Genomic DNA, 12,889 nt, shown 5'->3' with positions numbered 1-12,889 from the left:
GCCCTACTTATGAAAAGACAGCAGTTTACCACCAATGCATGTCCTCTTGACAAAACACAACAAATAAGACTGATACAAACGCTTACATGCTAGTAAAATATCTCATCTCGGTAACAGACACAGAACCAACCTAACATACTCCCAGGATCTGTAGTAATGCACATAAACTAATCCGTACACAGTTACACCTGTATTATGGAAGGCACTCAACCAGTAACAACCCTACCTATGAAAAGGCAACACTACAAATATTAAATCAGGCTCTAAACACCAATACACCTCTTATTAGGAAAACAGAACTAGCAAGCAGCTATAGATCCCCACACAGAAATAATTGTAAAACTATACTAATAAGCAGAATAAATGTTTCAAAACAGCTATGAACAGAATAACATCCAACAATTAAGAACTCATAAAAACTATTAAACATTCTCCAAACACCAATAAAATATTTCAAAAAAGCAGACATCACACAATTAAATTGGCAGTCAAGAAAAATAACTTAAAAAGCCACCTTTACTTACCCCCTCCAGCAGCTCTCCTACTCCCCTTCCATGCAGGCCGTGGCACACAGCAGAAGCAGCAGTAGAAGCTAAGCTCTTTACTTATGGTCCTCTTCCTTAGTGCCCATGTCTCTCACACACATACCATACCAGTCATGCCCCCATGACCAGTTTCTGTCTCTCACACACCAATCATCTCCCAAACAGTCTTTGGCACACACACACCAGTCACCTTCCTGAACAGTTTCTCTCATGCCATACACACACACAGGCTTCCCACTCCTGTGTTCTACTTACATATATGGGCTTCTCACTCTCATAATCACTTTCTCTGTCTCTCTCACTCCCATGCTTGTTCTCTCCACATGCACAGGCTTCTCATTCCCATAATCACTTTCTTTCTCTCTCTCACACACACACACTCACCAGTCTCTCACTCCCATGTTCTCTTTCAGATATACAGGCTTCTCACTCCCATGATGTGTCTCACACACACCCAGGTTTCTCACTCCCATGCTCACTCTTCACATGCACAGGCTTCTCATTCCCATAATCACTTTCTCTCTGTTACACACACACACCAGTCTCTCTCATTTCCATGCTCACTCTCCACGTGCACAGGCTTCCCATTCCCTGAATCACATTCTCTCACATTCACACACACCAGTCTTTTTCTCTCACACACACCGTCACCTTACCAACCAGTCTCTCTCATGCATGCACACTCATCCAGGTTTCTCACGCCCATGCTTTCTTTCACCCCCCCCCCCCCCCAACACCAGGCTTCTTACGCCCATGCTTTCCCACATACCCAGACTTCTCACTTCCATGCTTTTTTCTCTCACATACACATCAGTCACCTCCCTGACTAATGTCTCACACTCTTACATACACATCAGTCATCTCCCTGAGCAGTCACTTTCATTGTCTCTCACATACACAAACACACACACATCAACTCTCTGACCAGTTTCTCTCAATCACACACAGGCTGGCTGGCTGCTTCTCTCTCTTTCTCTCACTCACTTCCTCTCCCCACCCCCCGAGCACAAATGGGAGCTGCAGCAGCCCCCGCAGGCCAAGAAAAAAGAATCCCATCGGCCGCGGGAGGCTCATGCTGCTGTCTCCTTTCCCGATTACCGGCTGCTTCAATTGCTCGGGGACAGACACCGCAGCCGCCGCTGCTACTTTATCACGCGGCACGGCTCTTTCTCCTTCCCGCGCACCGCGTATCACTTCCTGTTCCGGGTCACGAGGGGGGGGGCAGGCGTGGGAAGAAGAAAAGGCCAGCCACGGGTGCCACAGCTTTTTCTAGTACCGCTGCCGTTCCCACTGGGCTTGAACGTGCTGATAGCCCGGTGGCAACGGCAGCGGGAGAGAACGGGAGCGTGCGACACACTTGCCGGTGCTTGGTGGCGCCGCGGACCGGCAAAAAACCCCCAACGGCCCGGTCCCGGTCCGCAGACCGGTGGTTGGGGACCCCTGTTCTATAGCATATAAAAGCCAGTTATAATGTTTGTATGTTTGTGCATTCTTTTGTTCTCATAGACAATACTGCTATCTTGTGGCCACTGCTGGTACTGCAGTCTCACATTTCTTGGACAAACACAAGAGTAGTATTAAAGATTTTTCTATCCAACTATTCTAAAAAAAAAATTGGTTTATGTAATCCAGCTGTTTTATTTAAAAAAAAATTGGAAACATTCTCTATTTAAAAATGTGGCTGGAGATTGTAACTGTTCTAGTGCCTTGCTATTGGAATATGATGAATCTTAGCATATTTCATTGATGGAAAAAGCTGTTGTGTGTGTAACACAGCCTGCCCAAAATTGTCTCTTGAGAATCATAATTAAAGAGAAAATACAATTAAAATGAGTTTGATTTTTTAAGCTTTTTGGTTTAATTGGCCCCAGAGATGCTCAACTAATTCAGAAATTGTCCCAATTAATTATGACTTTAAGTCTCAATAGGAAAGTTCTGATTATACTTGGGGATTTTAATTTTCCTTCAGCTGGGGAATCTAGTGATATGGTAACGTTTTAATCAAATTTAACTTTACAGGGTTATAAGCAAATTGGCCGATCTTCTATGCATCTAAAGAGTAATAAATTAAATTTGATTTTTTTCCAGATTGGGGGTTTAGGCTGTTGTCATCTTCAATTTCTCTATTAAACAAGAGTTGGTCAGATCATTATTTACCTTTGTTGGAGATTAAAATGCAGTTCCATCTTAGTCAATTCACATTCCGTTATTTGTTTTACTTCTATATTGAATAATAGAAAGATTTCAAAATGTTATTTCAGTGTTCACAGAAAACTTTAATGACATAGGCTTAGATGAACTTGTAGAAAGCAGGAATAGATCTCTAGTTGAAGCTGTGAATCAGATTACTCCAATTAAGCAGTAACAAGAGAATAGTTGTAAATCGGCTCCTTGGTATACATCAGAGCTTCATTTATTAAAGAGAAAAGGGAGAAGGCTAGAGATAATCTGGAAATATACTAGATTAAAGGATGATGAGAGAAATTACATACTTCATTTAAATGGTTATAATCAATCTCTAATTGTGGCATGAATAAAAGTAGCTAAATTGTTTCATGATAAAAAGAAAAAAAACAAGTATCAGAATGTTTCATATATATTTTTTGATCCCCCCCAACTGTCTCAATTTCTTGTTGGTAAAATTCCTCTTCCTAACTCTGTGGAAACTCCAGAACCATAGTATCCTGAAAAGAAAGGTCCTTAATAAATGTTGTGCTAATACATCTTAATTGACATATACCCATATAGTTAAATATGTATGTGTAATATTTCCTAAAGTTGCGTTATGGATCCTCCAATATTGAGGACTTAAGATATAAAGTTATGATGTTTGATATCTGCTAAAAGATATTTTTTCTTTCGAGTTATTTATGTATAACTTTATTTGTTTCAAACAAGGTATTCTTGTAATGTATCTAAAATTTATAAATAAATAATGAAAAAAAAAAAAAAGAAAAAAAAAGGTTGAAACAACCTCTCTGAGGTATAGAAATGAAGATCTCACCACTTTTGAAATCTGAGATTAAAACTTTAATCCTGATTCCAGTACCACCCCTAAAACTCATACTACTTGTATAGAAATGTCAACATCATCCACTATTATCAGTGGAAGATCTCAGACTACTGATGGTTTTCTAAACCATAGAATCTCAGCTTTAGGTGGGTTAACTTTTAATTTATTAGGCTTTAACCATAACATGATTTCTTTCAGTCCCTGAGTTACTCAACTGAGTCAAGATGTGAGGAGTCCAACTCAAAGTAAAACTGAAAATCATCCACATAAATGTTGACTTGTAAATCTAACTCCCTGATCAGGTTATATAATGGGCTCATGTACACATTGAAGAAAAGGGGGGATAACAATGAACTTTGGGGGGAACCCCCTATCGTAGCTACCAAGAATACGAAAAAGAAACCCGCACTTTTAACTTTAGCCTTCATTTATCTAAAAAAAAGATTCAAACCAGGAAAAAGCTATGCCTCCAGTTAATATCTTTCAGTTGACATAACAATAAATCATGATCAAGGATATTGAAGACAGCTGTTAAATCAAAAGATATAAAAAACAAATTCACCCCTTTATCTAATCCTCTTCTAAAAATCTTCCACTAATGTAAAGCTAAAATATTCTCAAAATCTGTATGAATTGTCATCTAGAATACCCGATTCATCTAACCATATGGATAATGAGAAATAAATGCCTTTTCAATAATTTTGGCCAAAAACGACAGGTTAGAAACAGGACGGTAATTAGCAGTTTGAGATGCAGCTGCATTCAAATTTCTAATTAAAGGTTGAATAAGTCTCCTATACCTTCTGCAATGATAAATTGACACATTTTATACAGATAATCCACTAAAGTGTATAAGCATTTCTTCACCAAGAAATGCAGCCAGGGGTCAAGACGAGAAGAGTTAGGATTAGTCTGGCCAATCATTTTAGTGATTTCACTACATGATACAGAATCAAGAGGACACATTCAACCATGGGAATTTTAGTAGCTAAAGGAGCTGCCTCTGAAGAACCCTTCTGAAATTTTATCTTGAAATACCTCAATCTTGTTCTTATAAAGCAAACTTAATATAATTTGGCATCTGTACTAAAGGAGTTTTTAAGCAAGTGTTAGATTTTGTCTACTCCTTGACCACTACAAATAATGCCTGTGGTTCATTCTCAGCTTGACTAATCTGAGTATCATAATAATTGCTTAGTCTCCTTGATCTTCAAAGTATTGTGTTCGCAGGTATGACTAAGTTTCAATTGCACAGATTACAATTTATTCAAAATACCACTGCATGTATTCTACAGGGCTTAAAATCTAGGGACCGTATTTCTCCTTTACTAAGATCTCCCTGCGTGTAACTGCCTATCTCTTTTAGAACTGATTTTAAGATTTAGTTTTAAAGCATTACATGGTTTGGCCCCAAAGTGTTTATTAAAGCAGCTACAGTCTTCACAAGAAAAGTTGTTATACATTCCCTCACTTAAGGAAGTTAGATTTAGTGAGACAAAAAAAAAAAAGGCTTTTGCCTTTAGGGGGACCAGTTTTGTGGAATTCTATTCCTAATGAGATTTGAGTCATTTTGGATTAAAACTTTTTTTTTTTTTGTTTTGGGGTTTTTTTTGTTTGTTTTTTTTACCTTAAATAATGATGTGTAATGTTTTTATTAAAATATGTAAAACAATTAATACTTTTTTAATGTATGGAAATATTTGTTTGTATGTTTAATATATGGTTGTTTCATTGATGTAGTTTGTGTTTTGGTCTTTTTGTTATGTAATTTTAATGCTTCATGTTATCATAAACCTACCTAGATTCTTGTTTGAATGGGTAGTATATAAATAGAAAAAAAATAAATAGTTTTTAATCAAATTAATAGGAATTCATATGTTTGCAAGGAAAATGACAGACCTATGCAGAACACCACATGAAATGATCATTGGTTGAGATGCGTGTTTATAGTCTATTGATTCAGGGTCACTAGAGAGATAGTAACAATACAGCAGAAGGTTAAGAATACAGTACAACTGGTTGCTCCTGGAGTAATGTTGTGGATCCTGCCTTGTGCCCCACTAAGAGATGCATTTGGTTATAAGAAATGTTTATTTGCTGAATGTCCTCATTTACCTTGTGCGCTCAATTCCCAATTAAAGCAGACGTTTTGATACAGTATGGCGTAGTTGACACTGCACCAGAAAAAGTTATTTCATTCTCTTTAGTTTTTTTTCACTTTTTTCCCATGGAGAACCATTTCCAGTTAGAAAAAAATAATAGAACCAACTTGTGAATTGTTTTTAAATGAAATTTTTTTTTTTTAATTCCCTGTTTATAGTACTTAAGAATATCTAATATTTATGAGCTGTTCTGTCTGTTAGCAGATATACAAGAAGAGGATGACGACGAAGAAGAAGGTGAATATTTGGAACCAGATGGTAAAGAAGGTAATTTATATGAATTGAGGATACCATAAAAGTGAATTTTAAGACCAGCGTGTGGGTGCATATGCTGGCTCGTGTAAAAGGATGCGGACATTTTATAACTTACGCTCATATATACGTGCATATTATAAAATAGGCTGAAGGCACATACATGTGCACACAATTTTATAATGGATGGGTGCGTGTGCATGCAAATGCTACCTCTAGCGGGTAAGTGGGAGAATTTTATAAGGCATGTGCGCTGATGCAATTGGCCATTTTCACAGTTCGTTCCCAGTTCACCTGGGTAAGGGATAGGACTTCCTAACCCCCCTAGTTAAATAGACCCCCTTTAATCCTGTTAGCCCCGACCCTTAAAACCCCACTGATTATCCTAGATTTTTAAAATTTTACTACTTACACACCGTCTATAGCAGAAGTAAAGTTATGCAATAGGGGACCCCCACGCGCATTTGTGCGCGTAAGTATTTATGCGCTGGATTCATTCAAAAATCCAGGAACCCCAATTCCCCGCCCATACCATGCCCCCACCCCTTTTACGGAAAAACGTATTCATGCGCATAGAGGGAGATTTTGCGCGTACTCGAGCAGCTTTTAAAATCCACTTGGCGCATGCTGGTCCAAGATACTCACGTAACTCCCGGTTTTGGTCCGCGCAGGGCTTTTAAAATTCACCAGTAAGTGTTTTTCTGTTAAAGGATTTCTCTAGTACATAGAATTAACAAGGGCAACACTGTTTTTATTTGAAGGATTTGCTTTAGATCGGATTTCTTGAAATGAGCCACTCAGTACTGGCTGTTAATATCCCTTGGTCTCATGTAAACTTAGTGGTGTAAAAATCTTTCTCTCAGAGAGAAGTAATGTAACAGTTATAACATAGAAAGAGTCCAAGAAATTAAAACAAAATTAGATTTCTTTAAGTGTTTGAAATATTTTAAAATAGTCAAAATTTATTTTTAAATTTTAAATGTGCATTTTTAGGGGACTCTGATATAAGTAGGTATCAGTAGGATGAACTTTGAAATCATAGGTCTCCCTATATTTTTGTCTTGGAGGCAAAATGTGAAAAGAATGTTTTTCTTATTTATTTATTTATTTTTAATTTTTATATACCGAAGTTCTTGTAGGGACTACAAATCACTCCGGTTTACATACAACGAAGAACTGCTCAACAAAGAGAGGAGCTTTACATGGAACCGTATAACATATGGAACAGTATAACTGGTTGACAATTTAACATAGTGCTAAATAAAGTAATAATATTTTAACTGGTAATAAATAAAGAAATATAATATTTTATATAAGAAGTATAACTATTTAACATAGCAATAAATATAAAAATAAGCAGTGCCTAATATATATATGAAATAAAGTGAATTTTTGAGCTCAAAGATAATTGTCCAGTTGACTGTACCTTCTTTGGGACCATTAGGGAAAAAAAAAAAGCAACTAGTCTTTTCTGTCTTCACAAAAAACATGCATGAATGGGTAGTATATTTTAGATTTCTTAATGGGGATATACATCAATTGTTAGGTATTACTTTTTAAGGATTTTTTTCCCCAATAAGGAACAAAGGAAGTCCCTAGAAAGAGTGTACTTCTTGAGGAGTACAAGTACATAATTCATTGTTTGTTTTGTTGTGTGTTGTTTTCTCTACAGATTCCCTTAACACCATGGTCCATCCACCAACTTACCCACCTCCACCAGTGCCTGTTACAGATAAAGGTGCACACCCTGGGGCTGCCAAGGCACACACTTTCCCAGGCATATCTGCCAGGCCCCAGCCACCTCTACCTCCTCCAAAGCGCAGCTTGCCTGAGATAAAACATGAAGACCTTGAAAAGCTGACAAGACAAGACATTTTCACTAAAGTGCAACCTAAAGCAAAGAAACCTCTACCAGTGCTTCCAGTAAGCCGAAGCAGTGAACCACCTCCCGTGCCTCCCCCTTCCTATCCTAGGACAGTTGCTTCTGCTAAAAGGGAAACCAAGAGGACATTCATGTCACCAGAGACGTTAAATCCCATATGTAAAGAACTTTCAGAGAGGATGAATGTTTGTGCCCATGGACCACCTCCAGTGCCATCCAGCAAGCCCAAAATACTAAACAGCCCTAAACAACCAGGAGTTGCTGTTTTGCCAGCCAAGCATGCCAAACCTGGACTGTTCAAGCCTCAAGTGTTGCCCAAACCATCACCTAAGCCAGCAATCTCGCCCAAGATATCCAGCATGGAGACACTTCCGGCTCCCCAGTTACAGTATGTTTAGAAAATATTACCCCTCCTTGTTGTTTTATCAGATATCAGTAACACCATAGGTACCACTACAAATAATGTGTTTGAAAATTCTTGAGATCTGGTATGGAAACGCAGAATGTCTTTTTAGCAGAGAGCTATGCTAGCTCAATATTTTTGTTAAGTAATATGAACTATCTTCTGATGATATCTTGCAAGTGCATATCTTCTGATATCTTGCGCGCACATGTTATAAAATCGGGCGTCCATGTGTGCATGTCGGGTAGCGCGTAGGTCTGAAAATCTACCCCAGTGTGCATACATGTATCTATGTACATGTGTGTATTAGAAGTATAAAGCTTCCTGTTTTCTGTGGCAGCCTGAGGGTAAATAGGTTTATCAATTTTACAGCATATCTACAAAGCAAAAAATGACTATAAAATGGCATTTAAATAATTATTTATTGTGCATAAAAGCAGAATATTGATTTTACTAATTAGATCATGTGATCATGGAGAGGCAACTGGATGATGGGAGATGATGGATGAATGAACAAGATTTGGACAGATTTATAAATTCTGGGCATAGGATGGATGAGAATAAATAGATGGACATTAGGCTAATGAAGGAGTGAACAAATGAGGAAAAATATATAAATGCTAGCAGGATGGATGGATGGATGGCATAACCTGTGGAAATTTTCCTGTAACCTGCACACAGTGGCAGCTACAACAGTAAACAAAAAGATGAGAAAGTAACCTGCAAAGAGTGGCAGTTACAACCCTGAACAAGAAGGCAAGGGGACAATATGTAGAGAATGACATTTACAACCCTAAACATCTTGCTGGGCAGACTAGATGGACCATTTTGGTCTTTATCTGCTGTCATTTGCTATGTAGATATTGAAATCCATGTTATTTCACTTATCCCACTGTTTATGGGTAATGTAATCATAGGATTGCATGACATTTTCCTTACATGCTATCTTCGGACTCTTCTTGATGCCCTACCAACCTGGTTTAGAAGTTTGTGTTTTTTGAAAGATGTAATTTAGCATTTTAAAAAAAAGTAGAGAGTTAAAATTGTGCTTTCGAACAGAAGAGGCCCTATGGGGGGATGCCCTGAAAACTAGACCAATTTGGGGGCCTCGAGGACTGATCAGTAGGAATAATAGAGGGAGGTCTATTTATTTTATTTAACATATTTCTATACCGGTCTTCATGAGGGGATTCATATCAGACCAGTTTACATGGAACTTAGGGATTAACTAATTAATCCCTAAACAAGAGAGCCGAAGCAAAGTTACATATAACAAGGAGATTGAACTTGGGGGCTAGAGTAGCCAGGAAGTAGAAAGACAAAAATTAACTAGAGGTAAAATACATATGAAGAATACTGGGACTAGTTGGGCTGAGTCTGGATTGATACTTTAGACATTAGGGGAGGCTTGGAGGAAAAGCCAAGTCTTAAGTTTTCTTCGGAAGGTAAGAAGGCAGGGTTCCAGTCTTAGGTCAGTTGGCAATTTGTTCCAAAGGACTGGGCCCGCTGTGGAGAATGCACGTTCTTTGGTGGAAGTTAGGCGGGTGGATTTAGTTGGTGAGACTAGTAGAGTTCCTTTATATGCTTCTCTGATGGGTCTTGCGGATGAGTAGAGTTTGAAAGGGATCTGAAGGCCTAGTGTGAGCTGATTGTGGATGGTTTTGTGGATTATAGTGAGTGCTTTATGTAGGATTCTGTATTTTATTGGCAGCCAGTGCAGGTTTCGGAGAATGGGGGTGATATGAGCTTGCCGGTTGGTGTTGGTTAAGATTCTGGCTGCTGTGTTCTGAAGCATCTGTAGTGGTTTGGTGGCGGAGATGGGGAGCCCCAAGAGTAAAGCATTACAGTAGTCAGTTTTAGAGAATAACGTTGACTGAAGGACAGTTCTGTAGTCCTGGAAGTGAAGAATGGGTTTGAGTCTTTTCAGAACTTGAAGCTTATAGAAACAGTCCTTAGTGATATTGTTGATTGATTTCTTTAAATTCAGATGATTATCTAGGATTACTCCTAAATCTCTTGCTTGAGATATCTGTGAGTCAGGGACTGTTTGATCGGTGTTGGCCGAGTGGTCAGGGGAGATAAGAAGGATTTCTGTCTTGGCTGCATTGAGAACCAGGTTCAGGCTGGTGAGGAGGCGGTTGATGGACTTAAGGCAATTTTCCCAGTAGGTAAGCGTTTTTGGGAGAGATTCTTTTATGGGGATCAAGATCTGCACATCATCTGCATAGAGGTAGTATATTAAATTTAGGTTTGTGAGCAGTTGACAGAGGGGCAGTAAGTAGATATTGAAGAGGGTGGGAGATAAAGAAGAGCCTTGGGGGACGCCTAGCGTTGACTTGAAACTTGGGGATTCTTTGTTATTGACTCTGACCTTGCAGCTTCTGTTGTTGAGGAAGGAGTCCAGATAATCCGATGTCTGAGAGACGGTTTAGAAGGATGGCATGGTTCACGGTATCGAAAGCCGCAGAGATATCTAGGAGGACAAGTAGGTAAGAAAGCCCTTTGTCTAGGCCCATAAGGATGTGGTCTGATAGAGAGATGAGAAGGGTTTCTGTACTGGATGATTTACGGAAGCCGTACTGGGAAGGGTATAGTATTTTATGTTCCTCAAGGTAGTCTGAGAGTTGTGTGTTCACTGCTTTCTCTGTGAGCTTCGCTAGAAAAGGGAGGTTGGATATAGGTCTGAAATTGGAGAGTTCTTTTGTGTCCAGGTTGGGTTTCTTCAAGAGGGGTTTGAGGGACGCCGTTTTTAGCTCATCCGGGTAGATTCCATGAGCTAGGGAGCAGTTTATGATGTTAGCCAGTGATCTGGAGATAGTGCTCGGGATGAGGAGCAGCAGTTTAGTTGGAATGTGCTCCGTTGGATGGCTGGAAGGTTTCAATTTCTTGAGGGTGGATTCGATCTCCAAGGGGGTAGTGGGCTCGAAGGAGTCGAGGGAGGCTCCAAGGTAAGGGATAGAGTTGGGGTTTAGGGCAGGGGGTATTGGGTTGGTGGGGAGAAGTGCTAGTGTGTTTGTAATTTTATTCTGAAAGAAGAGTGCTAGTTCATTAGCTTTGGATTGAGCCTGTTCGTCTGGGATGGTTGGGGCAGAGGGTTTTGTGAGTTGGGATACGTAGGAGAACAGAGCCCTGGCATCATATTGCATATCGTGGATTCTGCTGGCATAAAAATCTTTTTTTGTCTGTAGAAGAGAGATCTTGTAGAGATGGAGGGTGCATTTATAATCGGATAGTGTTGTGATGTTGGGGTTCTTACGCCATGTGCCTTCCTTGTGTCTGAGGTCTAGCTTCATCTGTTTAAGTTCTGGGGAGAACCAGGCTTGTTTCCTTTTTTGTGACCAATTGATGATTTTCGTCGTTTTAGGGCAGAGTTTATTGGCTATTGACTCCGTGATACTGCTCCAGGAAAGAAGGGCTGAGTCGGGGTTGGAGATATCCAGGTTAGGGAGTTCCTTGGATAGATATTCACTAAGAGTGTCGGAGGCACATGGTTTCCGGAAGTGGATGGTAGAGTGTGGTTGAAGCTTAAAAGGGTTTAATTGAGTCGTGAGGGTTGTTGATATCAGGGAGTGGTCAGACCAGGGGACAGGGGTGCAGTCTGGGATGTTGTTGTATGACAGGTTTGAGTTTATGAAGATGAGGTCGAGCATGTGTCCTGCTTTGTGGGTTGGTTTATTGATGATTTGTTCAAAGCCCATAGCCCTGAGTGTGGAGAGGAAGGTTTCACAGTTGGGAGAGAGCGGCAAGGTGTCAACATGTAGATTGAAGTCCCCCAATATCATGGCCGGTGAGTCTGTGTTGATGTGTTTGGCAATGGTTTCTATGAGAGGGGATGCATCTGTGTCAAGTAATCCTGGTGGAGCGCAAACTAGAAGAATTTGAATATGTTTTGACTTGAACAGACCTAGTTCCAGTTTTTTTGAGGAGGACTTGATTGGTTGCTGGTTGAGATGGAGTTCTTTCTTGGTGGCTAGGAGAAGCCCGCCTCCTCTTTTTTTGTGTCTTGGGATTGAAAAGAAGTCGTAGAGGTGTATCGGTAGTTGGTTTATCAGGGGAGTGTCAGAGCTTTTTAACCAGGTTTCTGTGATGGCACAGACGTCTGGTTTGGAATCCAGCAGATAGTCATTGAGGATGTGGGTTTTCTTTGTAAGGGACTGAGCGTTGAAGAGTGTTAGAGTGAATATCGTGAGTCCTAATAGCTGGGTGAGGGGTGAAATCATGATTGGGATGAGTGATCTCTTAGTATGGCTCAGGGTTCATTGTAAAAGCCTCGAGTGGTGAGTGTGGTGATGATGAATGATAGGGATGGGGTAGGTTTGCATAATGCCTCCATGGATTGTGCAGAAAAGGAGGGTTGTTGTGTGTATGAGCTGAAGAAAGTGGTCTTTGAGTCTCCTGTTTTGAGTTGGTCTTACAGATGATTGTTGGTGATTGGATGAAGGAGCTGGGAATTGCTTGTGTATAGAGAGTTGTTAGAAAGAGTTGAAAGAATTTTGTCTGATGTGGTTGATTGGAGTCTGAGCTGGAGCGGTGAGATTCTGGTGGTGGAACATTAGGAGCAGGTTGGGTATTGGGAGCGTGTCCTTCTGATGAAGCGTGGGTTGAGCATGTTGTGGGTTGCTTGGGAACATT

General features: G+C 39.8%; 1 protein-coding gene across 3 annotated transcripts in view; it reads left to right on the top strand.

Annotated features, from left to right (window-relative positions):
- Positions 1-12,889, top strand: part of SH3BP2 (SH3 domain binding protein 2) — a 212,575-nt gene that overhangs the window by 167,917 nt on the left and 31,769 nt on the right. For 2 of the 3 annotated variants that reach the window (XM_029592104.1, XM_029592083.1), the window contains exons 7-8: positions 5,922-5,987; positions 7,645-8,242. In XM_029592104.1, the coding sequence (XP_029447964.1) occupies positions 5,922-5,987; positions 7,645-8,242 (664 nt within the window). The remainder of the gene's footprint in view (positions 1-5,921; positions 5,988-7,644; positions 8,243-12,889) is intronic. The other variant, XM_029592093.1, reaches the window with a different exon arrangement.

This window comes from Rhinatrema bivittatum, chromosome 1 (assembly GCF_901001135.1).
Source record: "Rhinatrema bivittatum chromosome 1, aRhiBiv1.1, whole genome shotgun sequence".
Lineage (NCBI taxonomy): Eukaryota > Metazoa > Chordata > Amphibia > Gymnophiona > Rhinatrematidae > Rhinatrema > Rhinatrema bivittatum.
This window is presented reverse-complemented; position numbering and strand designations above follow the sequence as displayed.